The 18750-nt window shown below is 39.3% G+C and overlaps 2 protein-coding genes across 2 annotated transcripts; one reads left to right on the forward strand and one right to left on the reverse strand.

Moving 5' to 3' along the window:
- The first annotated feature begins 523 nt into the window (after window positions 1-523).
- Window positions 524-16241, forward strand: anpepa (alanyl (membrane) aminopeptidase a). The gene is made up of 21 exons (XM_039016883.1): window positions 524-1113; window positions 1236-1277; window positions 2593-2735; window positions 3977-4119; window positions 4406-4532; window positions 4787-4941; window positions 5076-5189; window positions 5315-5512; window positions 5589-5654; window positions 5832-5897; window positions 6044-6192; window positions 6609-6694; window positions 11298-11431; window positions 11821-11876; window positions 13679-13826; window positions 13947-14026; window positions 14108-14218; window positions 14461-14628; window positions 14722-14862; window positions 15236-15317; window positions 15536-16241. Exons 1-21 carry the CDS (start codon window positions 524-526, stop codon window positions 15695-15697), a joined length of 2961 nt encoding a protein of 986 aa, XP_038872811.1. The 3' UTR covers window positions 15698-16241.
- On the reverse strand, window positions 15837-18691 carry arpin (actin related protein 2/3 complex inhibitor). The gene is made up of 6 exons (XM_039017507.1): window positions 18505-18691; window positions 18132-18207; window positions 17770-17902; window positions 17330-17536; window positions 17047-17210; window positions 15837-16859 (listed from the first exon to the last, which is right to left on the reverse strand). Exons 1-6 carry the CDS (start codon window positions 18594-18596, stop codon window positions 16851-16853), a joined length of 681 nt encoding a protein of 226 aa, XP_038873435.1. The 5' UTR covers window positions 18597-18691; the 3' UTR covers window positions 15837-16850.
- Between the last annotated feature and the right edge of the window lie 59 nt (window positions 18692-18750).

Genomic DNA, 18750 nt, shown 5'->3' on the forward strand with positions numbered 1-18750 from the left:
AACTATTGAGGACTTAGAGGGCTGCAGCGCCTGCTGCTGTCCCACACAGCTGGTTCTATCATTACTTAGAACCGTGAGGATCAACATAGACACCAGAGGGCCAACATGCTTTTTTTTTGAGAGGAGCTTACGCATTATAAAGTATCACTTTTTGTACCCAGCACTTATTGAGAGGCTGGGGATGGTTGGGAGACAAATCGTTCCCTTTTGAGGTTCACCTAACCCAGGATTGGTGGTATGAGAGGATTACCAATGCCAGATGTGTGGGAGAACAATCTGACTGATTTCATTTAAATGAACATCGACCTCCTTCAGTATTACTCTTTACTCGCAATGGCAAGTTAATGCTTAATCTATGAGCAATAACTGGTTAGCACATGCCCATAGCCGTGTGCATGTTTATGAGAGGTCAGATGGAGACAGAGCCAATTAAAAGCAGCTCAGTTCTGTTTCAAGTTCAGTTCTGAGTTTCAAGCTTTACCAACACAACAGGAGGCGGGAGGCTCTTCCAGAAGGACTGGACATGGCCATAGGAGTGTATATCTCAAAGGTTCTGGCCATAGCCACAGTGGTAATGACCGTCTCATCTATTGGAGGAATAATTACAATGATGATTGTGTATGAGACCGAAAGAATCAAGATAAATCCTACACCACCACCAACACCTAAAGCCACTATTCTGTATCCAACTGGACCACCACCCAACCTGAGACTCCCTGGAAACCTCATTCCAGAGAGATATGAAATCGTCCTACAGCCTCGCCTCTACACTGTTATAACCAACGCTACCAACCAATCTCTCATCTTCACTGGAAACTCCACTGTGTATTTTAGATGTGTGGAGAAAACCAAAACTATCTTCCTTCACAGTAAACAGAATGTGACTGATGTAACAGTGAAAGATCTTGACAATAAAAAGACCATCAACGTTAAGAACACCATACTGTATAATAATGAAAGCAACTTCTTAGAGATTCGACTGGAAGGTGTTTTAGAGGAAGATGGGAACTACAGTCTCTTTACTGCATTTGAGGGAGAGCTCCTTGATGATCTGGCTGGTTTTTACATGAGTTCATACAAAAAAGAACCAAGCACAAAGGATGACACTAAAACGTAAGTGTTTCTTTGATAACTGCTGAAAAATGAAAAATATCAATTATTTGTTGTCAGACAAATATGAAAAGAATGCTGTGAGATGGAAAATAGATTTGACTCATATGAAAACCCATTTACAGGTGGTTCGGGAATGAAACAATTATCGTCGAGCTTGACGAAAGGTAAGACTTGTACAAATCTGATAATATATGTTTACATCAATTGCATTACATAACTGGATTGATCGCCAACCACCACCCTAAACAGTGCTCTGGTTGGATAGAGCTTTCAGTATGATAAAGGCATGATCACATGGGCAATTTACAGGTAATAGTTGTCCAGCGACTCTGATTATAAGAGAAGCACACTTAACTCCTGAACCTGTAAAATGTCCAGACCTTTTGACCTACTGTGTCATTAGATCCAGACCTCTTGGCGAAGGCTGTTTTATGGTTACATGTAGGAGTCTATAGTATGAAAGATTATTCTGTTCCTGTCTCTTAAGTCCTGACAGGTTAGGTAAGGCAGTATCTTACTCTTTTAATATGCAGTGCTTCCTCAATGTATTAATGGTTCTGAAACCACTTGGTCATTACACCTTGACACATGAATATGTGATCGTTACCATGCTGTAAATCAGTGACCTGCTAGTTTACAGATCACAGTGCTTGAACAGAGAGCGGACGCAAAGTCTCTCATGATTTGTATTCTATTGTACTCTCGTTTCTCTAAAAAACATGATTTGCTTGCAGATGGAATTCCAATTTCTTAAAAAAGAGCCCAAAGTGGCCTCTTCAGTGGATACGTGTACAGACGTGTGTTCCCATGTCCTCTGATTAAACCATTTTGTCTCTTTTATAAGAATTAGGGGCTCGAGCTGCAAGCAAAACATTTCTTTTAGGGGAACATGAGAGTACAATAGAATACAAATCATGAGAAACGTTGTGTCCGCTCTCTGTTCAAGCACAGTGGTCTGTAAACTAGCAGGTCCCTGATTTACAGCATGGTAACGATCACATATTCATGTGTGTCAAGGTGTCATGTTTTCTAGGGAAATACAACATGTCCCTTGAAATGGGAATATGTTTCCTTATTTCTTGACATATCAAATCACCCAGCAGTTGTTAGTCCTGGCTCGTATTTACAGTATATGCTCCACTTAAGTGTTTATTGTAAAAAGACCCCCTGAGAGAATGTTGCACATTTTTCCTCTGTTCACTTCAGCAACAGCTTTGCTTCTCATTCCTTGAATAGATCAGGACAGTCATTTGACACAAATTGTTACTTCCTCATTGGCTTTACAATTACAGTACTGTATCACAATAAATGTCCATCACAGTTCATACTGTAGACATTGGAAGCTTGGATACTTTGAAAAACTGAAAAGCTAATCAAATCAAAATGAACTAACAAGCAATTATTTTCTGTATTGTATTGCTGTTGTTCAATTCTAGTTGTAATATTTATCCTATTTTTCAACAAATACTTTCCACACAGATTCATTGCTACTAGCCAAATGCAGCCAACAGATGCCAGGAAAGTATTTCCTTGTTTCGATGAGCCAGCCATGAAGGCTGAATTTAAAGTCACTATCATCCATAGGTTTGGCACGCACGCACTAGCAAATGGGAAACCCATAGGTGAGAAGCACATTTCATTCTATTGTCATACTAGGCCAAAAAGTATCTTACATTCATACCGTATGTAGGCTATACTGTATATTCAATAAAATAGACATACACTTATGACTTCTCAATAAATTCATCATTTTATACGCATGACTTTGTAAACTATAACCAGGTTTCCATCCAATATTTTTATGCGAGTAAAGTACTTATCAGATTTTTAAAAAATCCCACGACAGGCCTGATGGAAACAGCAATTTTTTCTGTAAACTACAAATGTTGACATAACGAAATACGGTAGACAAGATGGGATCTTTTTGTGTCGGTAAAATGTATTGTAATGAAACAGGCAGGGAGCAGGTCTCGAACCCTTGACCTTCTAGCCCGAGGTCCGGCGCGCTATCGACTGTGCCGCAAAAGCATGCTCATGCGGCAGAGTCGATCAGGGTCATTACAGTATTATGCGAGAAATAGTGGTGGAAAGCTATTATACGCAAATAATAACCATCATATCGAAAGTAAACTTGGGAGTCACGCGATGATACCTTGTGTGGTCCTCCCACTACGACTCCACAGTTTATTACGCTAAAGATTAAATAATTTATGAACTTCACAGGGTGGCGAAAGTGCACAGTGATATTGATGCTCCTTTCCAATTCTGGTGACATGTTGATCGATGCTTGACTGCCGTTTGACAAATAAAAAAGTTTTGCTCTTATCCATAATAATCTCATCATGTAGACTAGCCTACCCGCACAGCCTACAGCACAGCCTACCCGCACTGTATCTGCGAGCTATTGGCTAGAGCGCACGTCCCAGAGTAGGCACATTTGCTATTTAACACAACAGTTGTTGTGACATAAATAACGCTATCCGTAGACTTTAAAATGCGTTGGAAACACATTGAACTTTAGATTTGTATTCGGCACATGAAAACTAAAGCGGAAAAGTACATTTTGTATGTACTATGTCATCACTGAGTGTCTTTTATCCGCAACAAGTCCATTTGGTGGAAACACCACTGGTGGGAAAATGCGCGTTTTAGAATACTGATTGATATTCCCATGAAAATGTGTCACCTACTGTAGCTATTAATTCACAAATTATGAGGCTAATGCATGCATATACTGTTCCTATTATTTTTGCTTACATTGAGTCTGCTATTTGCTGTAGATTGTGTCAAAACAAAGCTATTTTCTTTCTTACTTTCAAAGTCAAAGTAATCAGTAAGTATTTTTTTTATTTTTTACTTTTAGATAGAACCCTTGTGGATATCGATGGAGAGACCTGGGAAGTCACTGGCTTTCAAACAACTAAGAAAATGTCAACATACCTCTTAGCTTTCACAGTGTCTGATTTTGATTTCATAGGTTCTAAACATGAACGAGTTGACATTAAGGTATGTATAGTTGTTGAATCATAGCTGTAATAGTGTATTATATGATATCAACAAAATGACTTGTATTTTGTAACATTTCAATAGCCATGTCAAAGAAAGTTGATACTGTAGTAAATGAAAAATGAATGGCAATTCCAGCTAGATTCCAGGCAAACCACCATACTATTTATATGTATTCAGTTTAGACTACACTGCTAATTTTCATGGTAGAGATGTGTTTACTCACCAAATCATATTGATATGATACTAAAACTCACTTTTTTATTCTCTGTTCGGTTTGTTAAAGACATATGCTCGACCGGAGGCCATAAAAGCTGGACATGCAAAATATGCTGCAGATATCACTGGAAATATACTGGCGTTCTATGAGAGTAAAGAAGTATTTGGCATGATTTATCCTTTGAGCAAGCTAGGTATGTGCACTTTTGCACCATAACAATCTAAAATAAGCCTGGGTATATCATCACTATTCAACGATTCATTTTGATCAAATCCATCTAATCAATTCAATTCTTTACTTGAATAAATTACCTGACTAAAACATTGTACGAAGAACACTGATAATGTTGTGAAATTCAATTAAATTATCAGCTGAAATGTATTCAAACAGCATACGGTTATGTACAACTAATGCAATATAAAATAACCTCTTTCATATCTACTTTAGATCAGATTGCTCTACCAGACTTCAGTGCAGATGCCATGGAGAATTGGGGCTTGGTAACATATCGTGAGACAGCTCTGCTATATGAGGAAGGGGTGTCTTCCACATCAAACAAAGAGTGGATTGCCACAGTTATTGCACATGAGCTTGCCCATCAGGTATGAAAACTCATAATTACTGTATGTCAAAATGTAGTAAAAGATGTATAATGTAAAGTTAACTACAATTCATTAAAACATGATCTTGTAATGTAGTGGCATTTACTGTAACACCACTTATATATTTTTTTCAGTGGTTTGGAAACCTGGTGACAATGAAATGGTGGAATGACCTGTGGCTGAATGAGGGATTTGCAACATATATATCCTATATGGGAGTGGATCACATTGAGCCAAAATGGAACATAGTATGTCCCCATCAACATTTAATAATTTGACTTCCCATTCTCAGTATATTTGTTCTGCATCTATTGCATATGATTGCAAATTGTGGTCACACTCTGAAGAGGTTTCAAATGTTTTGTTTTTCCAGAAAGATCTGATTGTTCTAAATGACATCCAGACTGTATTTCAAGTGGATTCGTTGGCCTCATCCCATCCTCTAAGCTCTAGTGAGGACGATGTTCAAACTCCTAGTGACATCACTGAGCTTTTTGATTCCATCACCTACAGCAAGGTCCGAGCCCAATGGGGGAAGAGAGACAATATCAAAAAATTATTTTTTAACATTGTACAGGAATGTTCTATATAGTGACGCAAGGAGTTCATGTACTCTATGAATATGAACATATCTTTCCACTCTTCAGGGGGCAGCTGTGCTGAGAATGCTTTCAGATTATCTGAAGGATAAGGTGTTTATGGATGGTCTGAAAGTAAGTCAAAATATATCTCTGTCCATTAAAGGTGTAGAATGACTTATTGTGTGGTATATTTGTTTTCCATATGGATGTATCAAAACTAATGGGAACCTTTTGTGGATCAATAATCAATTACATTTTTCTATACAATTCTTAAGTGTGTGTAAATAATATTGTTTCAAATTGTTTCAGAAATACCTTCAGGCTTTCCAGTATAGTAATGCTGTACACAAGGACCTGTGGGAATATTTACAAGAGGTAAAATATGATACAGTAGTTTTACTAGGCCTATTAACACAAAACTCATATATATGTATTTCTGTGCTTTCAAGCACGTAAAAAGTATAGAATGCTTTAGCGGTATGAATACATGGTCTAAAATGCTAATGACAAGAACTTTCTAGGCGGTGGACAACGACGGCAGCCACATTAAAGTTGCTGAAGTCATGGCAACTTGGACAATGCAAATGGGCTACCCAGTCATCACCATCAACACCACCACTGGGGACGTTTCTCAAGATCATTTCCTCCTAATTCAACCATCTGACTACAAGTAATTCCAAGAAACACCACAGAGAGAGAAAACAAATGGAAGAGATTTCCTGAACCAACGATCATGTAGAATTAGATGCTTATATAGCCCCCCAGTTTATGTTGCGTAACTTGAAAAATTGTATCTTAAATTGTAAAAAAAATTCAACATATGTCCAAACACCTGTCATAACTGTTTCTAATACATGCAAAATGACACTGCCTTAACATTCAGTTATGACATGTTTATGACAATATTATGACGCTGTTCTCATGTATATTTCAAATAAGACGTTACTATATTATTATCCTTTAAATTGGATGACATTGTAATGAATTAGGCCTACATTGAAGCATTTTATTCGCATATGTAAATATCAATGGCTGTAGGTCATAAGAGTATGCCATTGATTTTGATGAATTTATCTCTTTCATTAGTTATACATGGCATGTCCCAATCAAAGTGATGAAGGAAGGTTTAGCTCCCACAGCACTAGCTACACAAGTACTGGCTGTTCCTAAAGGTAAGGAATATTACATTGAATTAACTTACGTACACTATGTACAATTGTTTATGTATATGTATGTCTTGGTATCACCTAATGAATAACCTTTTCACCAGGGTAATTGAGAGATCTGATCGGATGAACTATGTTATGTACAGTAATTCTCCATTATTATAGATAGACTGAACATGGCAAATATCCTTCTGTATACCAGTGTTGTGGGTCTCGAGTCCGGTCTCGAGACCACATATTGAGTGTCTCGGTCTTGTCTTGGTTTTTAACTTGGTCTTGACTCGGTCTCGAACAGTGAGGACTCGTTATTTCTTCCCGAGACCAGCAGAGTAGAAAACGCATAATTTTCAGCTCCCATTCAGTCAACGGATTAAAACGCTTCCACGGGTTAAATATCCACACTCATTTCATGATACATTAATATCTTGTCGCCTATTGGAACCTGGGGGGTGGGACATCCCAAGGATTCTGTTATAGCACGGACCGAATTTCTTTGCTCCGCTAATGCAGGTTGGCATTTGTTGGGATGACTCATGTACTGGAGGAAGCTCTGCAGGGTAGTCAATAGCTGGCACAGTCATACAATCATCTGATTTGAAACCTAACCACGCTGATAACATTATGCCTAACACTGATCTTGAATAAAGACCAAAAATCTAATTTTTGTTTTCATTAATTTTTAGTATATAAAGACAATTTTTACTTTGCCACTGGCCAATCTAGTGGAAATCGCTTAGCTCTGCCTCCAGGACAAGATTAATCCCAATAAACGTCACCTGCGCAGCTAGTAGGGAAGTATGGGATTACTATTAGTAAGGGCCAGTAGCGATTTTAGCATGTACAGTCGTGGCCAAAAGTTTTGAGAATGACACAAATATTAATTTTCACAAAGTTTGCTGCTTCAGTGTCTTTAGATATTTTTGTCAGGTGTTACTATGGAATACTGAAGTATAATTACAAGCATTTCATATGTGTCAAAGGCTTTTATTGACAATTACATGAAGTTGATGCAAAGAGTCAATACTTGCAGTGTTGACCCTTCTTTTTCAAAACCTCTGCAATCCGCCCTGGCATGCTGTCAATTAACTTCTGGGCCACATCCTGACTGATGGCAGCCCATTCTTGCATAATCAATGCTTGGAGTTTGTCAGAATTTGTGGGTTTTTGTTTGTCCATCCGCCTCTTGAGGATTGACCACAAGTTCTCAATGGGATTAAGGTCTGGGGAGTTTCCTGGCCATGGACCCAAAATATCAATGTTTTGTTCCCCGAGCCACTTAGTTATCACTTTTGCCTTATGGCAAGGTGCTCCATCATGCTGGAAAAGGCAATGTTCGTCACCAAACTGTTCCTGGATGGTTGAGAGAATGTTCCTCTCTGAGGATGTGTTGGTACCAGTCTTTATTCATGGCTGTGTTCTTAGGCAAAATTGTGAGTGAGCCCACTCCCTTGGCTGAGAAGCAACCCCACACATGAATGTTCTCAGGATGACACAGGACTGATGGCATGACACAGGACTGATGGTAGCGCTCACCTTGTCTTCTCTGGACAAGCTTTTTTTCGGATGCCCCAAACAATCGGAAAGGGGATTCATCAGAGAAAATGAATTTACCCCAGTCCTCAGCAGTCTAATCCCTGTACCTTTTGCAGAATATCAGTCTGTCCCTGATGTTTTTCCTGGAGAGAAGTGGCTTCTTTGCTGCCCTTCTTGACACCAGGCCATCCTCCAAAAGTCTTCGCCTCACTGTGCGTGCAGATGCACTCACACCTGCCCGCTGCCATTCCTGAACAAGCTCGTTACTGGTGGCGCACCGATCCTGCAGCTGAATCAACTTTAGGAGACGGTCCTGGCTCTTGCTGGACTTTCTTGGGCGCCCTGAAGCCTTCTTCACAACAATTGAACCGCTCTCCTTGAAGTTCTTGATGATCCGATAAATGGTTGATATAGGTGCAATCGTACTGGCAGCAATATCCTTGCCTGTGAAGCCCTTTTTGTTGCTAAGCAATGATGACGGCACGTGTTTCCTTGCAGGTAACCATGGTTGACAGAGGAATAACAATGATTCCAAGCACCACCCTCCTTTTGAAGCTTCCAGTCTGTTATTCGAACTCAATCAGCATGACAGAGTGATCTCCAGCCATGTCCTCGTCAACACTCACACCTGTGTTAACGAGAGAATCACTGACATTATGTCAGCTGGGCCTTTTGTGGCAGAGCTGAAATGCAGAGGAAATGTTTTTTGGGGATTCAGTTAATTTGCATGGCAAAGAGGGACTTTGCAATTAATTGCAATTCATCTGATCAATCTTCATAACATTCTGGAGTATATGCAAATTGCCATCATACAAACTGAGGCAGCAGACTTTGTGAAAATTAATATTTGTGTCATTGTCAAAACTTTTGGCCACGACTGTACATCTTGGTGGGGGGGGAAAAAAATTAAGTGAGCTGCATGCCAGAAAAGCCACAACACTAAACAATACATTAATTGCACTATAACGGTGACAAACGTTGCCCACAGACTGATAGGGCCTACATAAAGCTGTCCCAACAGCAGTCCCAACATCTTACCGCTGCTACACCTGGCTATCAGCGGAGCCTTGTCTGGCAGCGAAACAGTTCATTCAGCCTCATTTACTGCCTTTAAAAAAACATAGCTGATATGACTGACTTGCTTAAACAAATGTGGTTTCTAATGACAATTGAGCTGTACAAACTATGGCGCAAGGGGATGAGAAGCGGATAAGAGGGCAATCCGTATTTTAAATGAAGACATTAATGAGCGAGCTAGGACTGACGTAGTTAATATAACTATTTGTTTAGCACTTTTGAAATGTACAGAGACAGAATTCAGAACATGAGCCGTTCTTACAGTGTTCTCCCTGTACACCAAGTCAGAACCGTTGGATAAATAAAGGGGGGTAAATAGACCAAATTATTAGGGTGAGGCACATGGGCTACTAACATCTTACTACACAGCATACACTTAGTATTACTTTGTTAGTTACAGTATACATATCTCCCTGGCATATTACATAATTTATGTAGCTGCATACAATACATTTTTGGACTCACCTTGTTGTGCTATGCTCACTTGAACAGGAAGGTGGCTTGGCAGTCCTTCATGGGCAAATTTTGTCATCAATGTCTGGCATTCTCTAGATTTATGGTGCTTTCAAAACAACTGGGAACTCTGAAAAAATGAGGTCAAATCATGATGACGTCATTGATCTTCAGGTCGTAGCTCTAGAAAGAGGCCCGATTTACAATTCCGACTTGGATGACTGTTCAAAATGTATTTTCCCAGTCGGAGCTCGTTTATTCCTGACTTCCCAGTTGTCTTGAACTCACTGAAGTCAAGTTTTCGCAGTTGTTTGGAGCGTGGCACAAATCATGCTTCATTGACAGCATGGCCAATGTTGAATGTTTATCATTTTAAACTTGGAAAAGAGACCCAGATTTGGGACCACACAGCCACTGTCACTGATTCCTTCCAAACCACTCATTGTTGAATTTGCGATTTCCAACTTGTTGTGTAATGTTTATGTGCAATGGCTGATGAGCACCGATACGTTTTATCTATAATTTCTCTTCATTATTTATCTTCATATGACAAGGATTGAAAGGATTTGATAGTAGATTGTCGACTTGATTCATGATGATGACTGCTAGCTAAGATTTTGAAAGTATGATGTTGACATGATCAGTCCAATCAAAGCTACTGTAGACATAACGTGATTTGACATCATTTTTATCTGTGTCCAATGACCTTGAGCCATCTTGGATGGGCACTTTTAATGTAACTCTATGGCAGCACCCAAGGGGCTTGAATTGTCTAGCTATACCCTTAGAGTTGGCGGTGACGTAGTGTTCCAATGAGTGACAGAACACTGAGCCAATCACGGCGCAATGCTCCGTATTTTCTGCTGGCTTGCCCCACCACAGAGAGCACTGAGCTAGGCTGAAAAGCCTGCATTAACTCAATGATATATATTTTTTTACATTGTTTGCAAACTGATATGTGACACATATTAATGCCAAAATAACACGCAAAACAGGCAAGCCCCCTCAAAAAAAATATATAGATATTTTATATATACATATATTTTTTGTGCTAAAAATGTGGGGCTGATTGACAGGTCGCCACTGGTAAGGGCAGAACGAGGAAGTTGTTACATATTTAGTATTTTTATCTATTATTTAGAGACCCGTTTGGGTTAGTGATAATTTGTAGAGTAGCTCTCTATTTTCCCTCTGCTTGCATTTTTTCACCATTCTGAATGTCAAATTCTGGAGGTGATTTGAAACAATTACAATCATGTCCTTAAATTGGACTCGCATTGATTTGGCCTCGGTCTTAACTCGGTCTCGGCCCCCTCACCTCGGTCTTGACTCAGTCTCTGCCCCCTTGCCTCGGTCTTGATTCGGTCTTCACCCCCTCGCCTCAGTCTTGAATTGGTCTCCCTTTAGGTGGCCTCGAACACAACATTGCTGTATACTGTATGATAACAGCAAACCCAACTAATTAAATGGTGCTAGTCAGTAGTTCTGTCAATAAAAACCTAATTGAGTCAAAATGTTACTTTCATGTTTTGTATTTGCTCAACAGAGCGGAAGTCAGCATTCAAGTCTGAAGATGGCAAGTGGGTGCTTGCCAACATAAACTGTATGGGATATTTCAGAGTCAACTACGATCCAGCAAATTGGGATAGACTGCTCTCTCAGCTGGAAACGAATATTCATGTAAGTCTTCCTCATTTGTGTGGAACAGTATTGTTCATACAGTCCTAGTCGGACACAAAACAGCACATTATTGCAGGTGCTTAGAAGGCTGCACTTGTGTACAATCATGAACTGTCCTTGACAGAATAAACAATGTAGCATTTTCTAAGGAGACTAGGTGATATTTTGTTATGGTAAGAAATATTTGGAGAGAATGTGCTGGACAAGGTGTTTGTAAGTACATTCTTGTGAGTACATTGAAGAATGCCGGACACCTGGCATGCATCAGCTATTTGAAACCCCTTGTCACAGACCATGGAGCATGACCCTTAATAAGTCAAATAAGATAATATGCTAGCTCCCTTGTGTAGTTTGCTTTAATAATTAGAATTCATTTGATTTATTCACAGGAAATTCCACTCATCAACCGGGGACAGCTTATTGATGATGCATTCAACCTGGCAAGGTAGTCTCATCTAAGACTGATAAGTTCATGGTTTTCCTTCAAAATGTATATTCTGGTACACATGTCTTACACATTATAGGGATTGCATTTTCATGGTTTGAAATCTGATGGAAATCATACTTTCATGATGCAATTAATATCCTCTTTGGACTGCTAAGGTCTTCTTACAGTTGAAGTCAGAAGTTTACATACATCTTAGCCAAATACATTTAAACTCAGTTTTTCACAATTCCTGACATTTAATCCTAGTAAAAATTCCCTGTTTTAGGTCAGTTAGGATCACCACTTTATTTTAAGAATGTGAAATGTCAGAATAATAGTAGAGATACTGATTTATTTCAGCTTTTATTTCTTTCATCACATTCCCAGTGGGTCAGAAGTTTATATACACTCAATTAGTATTTGGTAGCATTGCTTTTAAATAGTTTAACTTGGGTCAAACGTTTCGGGTAGCCTTCCACAAGCTTTCCACAATAAGTTGGGTGAATTTTGGCCCATTCCTCCTGACAGAGCTGGTGTAACTGAGTCAGGTTTGTAGGCCTCCTTGCTCGCACACACTTTTCAGTTCTGCCCACACATTTTCTATGGGATTGAGGTCAGGGCTTTGTGATGGCAACTCCAATACCTTAACTTTGTTGTCCTTAAGCCATTTTGCCACAACTTTGGAAGTATGCTTGGGGTCATTGTCCATTTGGAAGACACATTTGCGACCAAGCTTTAACTTCCTGACTGATGTCTTGAGATGTTGCTACAATATATCCACATCATTTTCCTCCCTCAATATGCCATCTATTTTGTGAAGTGCACCAGTTCCTCCTGCAGCAAAGCACCCCCACAACATGATGCTGCCACCCCTGTGCTTCACGGTTGGGATGGTGTTCTTCGGCTTGCAAGCCTTCCTCTTTTTCCTCCAAACATAATGATGGTCATTATGGCCAAACAGTTCTACTTTTGTTTCATCAGACCAGAGGACATTTCTCCAAAAAGTACGATCTTTGTCCCCATGTGCAGTTGCAAACTGTAGTCTGTCTTTTTTATGGCGGTTTTTGAGCAGTGGCTTCTTCCTTGCTGAGCTGCCTTTCAGGTTATGTCGATATAGGACTCGTTTTATCATGGATATAGATACTTTTGTACCTGTTTCCTCCAGCATCTTCACAAGGTCCTTTGCTGTTGTTCTGGGATTGATTAGCACTTTTCACACCAAAGTACGTTCATCTCTAGGAGACAGAATGCGTCTCCTTCCTGAGCGGTATGATGGCTGCGTGGTCCCATGGTGTTTATACTTGCGTACTATTGTTTGTAGAGATGAACGTGTTACCTTCAGGTGTTTGGAAATTGCTCCCAAGGATGAACCAGACATGTGGAGGTCTACAATTATTTGTCTGAGGTCTTGGCTGATTTCTTTTGATTTTCCCATAATGTCAAGCAAAGAGGCACTGACTTTGAAGGTAGGCCTTGAAATACATCCACAGGTACACCTCCAATTGACTCAAATGATGTCAATTAGCCTGTCAGAAGCTTCTAAAGCCATGACATCATTTTCTGGAATTTTCCAAGCTGTTTAAATGCACAGTCAACTTAGTGTATGTAAACTTCTGACCCACTGGAATTGTGATACAGTGAATTATAAGTGAAATAATCTGTCTGTAAACAATTGTTGGAAAATTACTTGTGTCATGCACAAAGTAGATGTCCTAACCGACTTGACAAAACTATAGTTTGTTAACAAGAGTGGTTAAAAAACCTAAGTGTATGTAAACTTCCGACTTCAACTGTATATGATGTATTAAATGTTTATCTAGGGCCAATCATATTAATGTGACACTGGCTCTGAGAACTACCAAGTACCTCCGGAATGACACAGAGTACATACCATGGGAATCAGCACTGAGAAACCTGGACTATTTCATTCTCATGTTTGATCGCTCCGAGGTCTATGGCCCAATGCAGGTCAGTACTCAAATACAGATACTGTACATTAAAGCACCCTGTTATCATAGGAAACTGTATTACTACACAGTTGAGTGACAAATAAGAGTGTAATAGTATTTTATTTTTTGCTATTCCCAGGCATACATGCGAAAGCAAGTTGGTGGCCTTTATCAACATTTTGAAAATGTCACTACAGTCCCCGAGGATCATTCTGAACAGTGAGATCTTTTCTTCTCCCATAATCATCTGATATTCCCTCTCTGTAAGTATGTTATTAACATGTTATTATTTGTTCGCAGGTACAACCAGATTAATGCCATCTCAGTCGCATGCAGCAATGACATTGAAGACTGCCAAAAAATGACAAAAAAGCTCTTTGACAACTGGATGACAAACAAAACCAGCAATCCGTAAGGAATTGAGTTTCATCAAACCAACATAGCCAGATGCACTTAGCACTGTATTCCACAGTTGAATGGGGTAGTCATATCATTCATAAAACATACACATTTATAACCTGTAATATGCATGATATTGATTCAATAACATAATACCAGAATGTTATATGCTATTTTTGATATATTGAGTGTTTTGATCCTTTTAACTTTAATGAACAGATACTGCTTCTCTATGATTATCCCCTCTGTCATAGCATACAACCCAACCTGAAGGCTACCATCTACTGCCAAGCTATAGCTGCTGGGGGAGAGAAGGAATGGGAATTCGCTTGGGGCAAGTTCCAGAATGCCACCACAGCATCAGAGAAAGACAAATTAAGATTTTCCCTCTCATGCACCAGGAAGATCTGGCTCCTGAACAGGTTAGATTGTTTCCCTCTGTACCACCCTCTTCTGGGACATTAACTTTAGTTACTGTGCAACCATTTAACAGACTTTTCCTTCTTATCTTGCAGATACCTTGAGTACACTTTGAACCCTGACAAGATAAGAAAAATGGATGCCGTTTCTACCATCAACTACATAGCCAGGAATGTGGCAGGGCAAGCAATAGCCTGGAATTTTGTACGCGCCCACTGGAACTACATCAGCTTGGAGTATGTTTGTTTCTGTTGTTAAGTACTGTACATAGGGTTAATGTTACGACAAACAAGCCAGAGAACTAAGTTCCTTTCCAACTGAAATAATGGACCCATGATCTACTAGCAATTATACAGCTTATGTTTTTTGTATGGTGTCTCATAAAAATCACCTAAATAAACCTCAAGCAATATACCAATAAGGAAGGCGTAGACTGATCAACCATGTCTGGTACTAAGGTCTCCTTGGGCAATCAGAGGAAATCACCTCTGCTCTAATTTATCTTCCATTTGTTTGGAGTTGCCAGGCAGTCATCTAAATTGGCTTCTATCAAACTGCTTGCTGAGCAAACATGCTAATCTCACCTCTGCCCTCCGCCCTCTTCCTCAGGTACGGAGGAGGGATCATGTCATTTGGCCGCCTGATTGAGGGAGTGACGCAGAGATTTTCCACAGACTTTGAGCTCCAAGAGGTGAGCTTCTCCCTATTAGTAACAGGCAGGCCTACAACAATATCTGAGTCACAAACCTCTCCTCCTTTGCATCGATGACTAAATAGACTGTAGTGATTAAGTTGTAATGTCTGGGGATGAGAGACTAGGTTCAGCTGGTGGGAGTTGAATTTTGAGTAATAGCACTAATTACTGGTTTCCGCCCTAATCCTAACTTTTTCCTGATTGTTATTGTGCAGCTGAGGCAGTTCCAGAGCGACTATAATGAAGAGGAATTGGGTTCTGCGAGCAGGGCCCTAGAGCAAGCCATTGAGAGAACCCAGGCCAACATTAAATGGGTGAAGGAAAACAAGCAGACTGTTCTGGAGTGGTTTAGAAAAGAATCAAGTGAGAGCAGCTGAACTGAGCTGATGGGATGAAAAACAGATTTGATTTCATTCTAATTACATACGAAAACAGGTTCCATATAATCAACATGCAATATTATTCTAAAATAAATATGTATATTTCAATGTTTGAAAGGAATTACGTCACTTTTAATTCAACAGGAAATTCTGTTTTATTTCAACAAGTAACAAATCCACCATTTATTTTTGAGACTTGCCAATATTGTTTACACTGACAAAGTCAAATCCAAAGAAAGTACTTTCTCAGGTTCATTGACAACTACAATTATTCTGTTAAGACTATCAAACAACACGCAACTATAGCAATAATATGTCTTTATGTATTTGTAAAAGTATTATGTACCAAAGTATTGCATATTGTATCTTGCCATTTTCCTTTTTTAAATCAATGTAAATGTTTGTGCTATCATGTCAGGAGGCGTGAGGAATATTCAACAATAAATATATACATAATTGTATCTAAGTGTATTATTTGTTAGTAAAGGGCTCAGAAAAACTGAGAGACATTTATTTTATTTGTTACATGTACACAAGTAATGTATTCATTCATGTTGGTAACCCAAACAGTTTCTAATCTTTTTTGGAGAATGCATGATTTAAAATCACCCACTGTAGTCTACATCTATTTGGCAACTTCACACATTTGCACACACTGATAATCTGATTAGTAGACAATGGCTACTCTACTAGTAAAAGTTATAACTCTGCCCTTGCATGACCACTCTTACCCAATTGATGGTTTACATTTTGGATGACACACATCATTAGAACAACCCCATCAGATAAATTGCCATTTGTTTTATTACAAGGTTAATATGTGCAGTACATATCATTTGTACCCTTCTACAAACAAGGATACATTTTCAATAGAGAGATAATAGAGAAGTAAAGCATGTATGACGTTTACCAAAGACAGGTTCAAAGCAATACATGTACACCCCTACACTGAAGATACACTGCAATAGCCAGATTTGTCAATTTCTTGTAGAGAACTCTATATTACAAAAGGAGTGCTGAATAAAAAATGAAACGACCCTCTTCCTCTTTAGTGTGCATATGCTGCACAAGCAATGTCGGAGGGTGGAACCGTGGAGTACAAACCAACACAGGAATAAGGAGGTTTTACTGTGCAATTCCATTCATCTCCTCAATCATCCTAAAATAGAAACACAGTGATAGGGGTTTCAAAATTGAAATGGGGTGTCATAAAAGATATAGAGTACAGAGAAAATGCTATAATGTATGTAGATCATTTAATTAGACAGTAGATAATGTTTTACATGTTCTTCAAAAATTAGCAAGGGGAAAAAAATCGTGCCTCAGGAATCTCCCGCTCCTCTTACCCATTCCTCCTCATCTGCTCCCTCGCCATGGCCTTCAGACCTCGTTGCACTGCTGGCATCGGATTTGTTGGACATTATTTTGTCTGTCCACGATGCTCCTGCTTCTTTGTCTCCGGCAAAATTGCATTTGGTCACTGTGCCTCCATCGACTTTGGCCAAGGAAACTGAAAGAGCAGACCAAAACTAAGTACATAATGCTGATCCTGTCTAGAGCTACAATCAAACTGGGAGTGGAACTTCGGTTTAGGCTAATTTTCAAGGGATTGCTGAACATCAAACTTACAAATAAATGGGCCATCGCCTTTGGTTTTCAGTCGAATGTCCTGGCCTGTTTCTAGTTCAGTCTTGCTCATCTCTCCCTCTGGGTACCAGAAAGCATAGGTCCCACTTAGACAGTGTTTCCCTGTCACTTTCACCAGATCCTCCTTAGTCACTAGGTTTTCCAGCTGGACCTCAGTGAGGCAATCAGTCTCTCCTTTAGCCTCCACCTCTGCATGGTAGAAACAAACAAACACACCAGTTCAGATAGCACCACTAGAGTTGTTTTTACAAAGAATATAGTATGGTGGTAAATTAATGTTTTTACATCATTTTGAGAGTCCTTGAACAAGCTTTGATAAGTAAATGTAAGGTGTTACCAATAAGGTATCTTCTAACTAAATCATCTGACCTTAGACTGTAGGCCTATTCACAATATTGTATGAAGTGGATAAGAATACTCACTGAATGATGACATGAGATAACCTGTGTTGACCTTTTTGGTATCACTGAAGTTTGGTTCAATTTCCATTCCTTTAGCATCAAATTTCCTTTGGTGGATTCGACTAGGTTTGATGTATAGGACATAGAAACGGTCCTGCCAATACAGCACAACATGTGGCAATCTAGATTGTTTAAATTAGGAGTCCTAGAAAACCAAGTAGGCCTAGTTCCTCATGTGGTCATCACTTTCATTTTAGTACAATTAGCCAGCAGTTGAACTACTTTAGGCAGAGAAGAACAATGATATAAATAAAATAGCCTAATAACAATCAAATAGCCTAATCATATTTTATTGAAGAGGTTATTCTATGATGTCAGTTTACCTTCTGATTGTTGACGTCAGTGATAACATGGCGTGAGACATCAACCAACTTTCCCTCTAATATGACACCTAGACCACTGTGGGAGAAAAGGATTGTAGGCTCCAGTATACCATTTTTCAGGACTGTAGTTTAGCCTATATGCATGCACGAATTCTTTTTTTTTCTCTCTCTCTCGCTCTCTCTCTCTCGCTCTCTCTCTCTCTCTCTCTCTCTCTCTCTCACACACACACACACTCACAGAGCCATCTACTGCATTTAATAAAACATTAGGCATATTTAAGTATTATATTGTATCTCTATGCAGTATTATAGTTTATCTTTATGCAGAATTACAGGCAGCGCAATAGCTTTGATCTGCATCACGGCATCATACCTCTGATATGAGGAGGGGGACCACGCGTGCTCAATCTTTTCATTATGAACAGGTTTATTCTGCAAGGACGTATTGTTATAAATTCGGCTCATTTTTTACTCTAGAGAAAGCAACAATCACACCGTTTTGATACTCGAAAAACCGAAGCAAAACTATCCCGTGACTTCCTGATTCTACGTCAATGAGGAAAAAGTTTTGTTGTGCTCGTTTTGAAAGTCGGTGTGTCCCGAAATTATGTAAACGGCA

Source organism: Salvelinus namaycush, chromosome 21 (assembly GCF_016432855.1).
Source record: "Salvelinus namaycush isolate Seneca chromosome 21, SaNama_1.0, whole genome shotgun sequence".
Taxonomy (NCBI): Eukaryota; Metazoa; Chordata; class Actinopteri; order Salmoniformes; family Salmonidae; genus Salvelinus; species Salvelinus namaycush.

What these genes read in the sequence shown, in the direction of transcription:
- anpepa (XM_039016883.1), top strand. Translation starts at nt 524, where the DNA reads ATGGCCATAGGAGTGTATATCTCAAAGGTTCTGGCCATAGCCACAGTG. An exon ending in ACAAAGGATGACACTAAAAC is followed by an intron (nt 1,114 to 1,235) that starts GTAAGTGTTTCT and finishes ACCCATTTACAG; the next exon opens with GTGGTTCGGGAATGAAACAA. An exon ending in TTGAGCCAAAATGGAACATA is followed by an intron (nt 5,190 to 5,314) that starts GTATGTCCCCAT and finishes TTGTTTTTCCAG; the next exon opens with AAAGATCTGATTGTTCTAAA.
- arpin (XM_039017507.1), bottom strand. Translation starts at nt 18,596, where the DNA reads ATGAGCCGAATTTATAACAATACGTCCTTGCAGAATAAACCTGTTCAT. An exon ending in CTGACGTCAACAATCAGAAG is followed by an intron (nt 17,903 to 18,131) that starts GTAAACTGACAT and finishes CTGTATTGGCAG; the next exon opens with GACCGTTTCTATGTCCTATA. An exon ending in AGGCGATGGCCCATTTATTT is followed by an intron (nt 17,211 to 17,329) that starts GTAAGTTTGATG and finishes CTGCTCTTTCAG; the next exon opens with TTTCCTTGGCCAAAGTCGAT.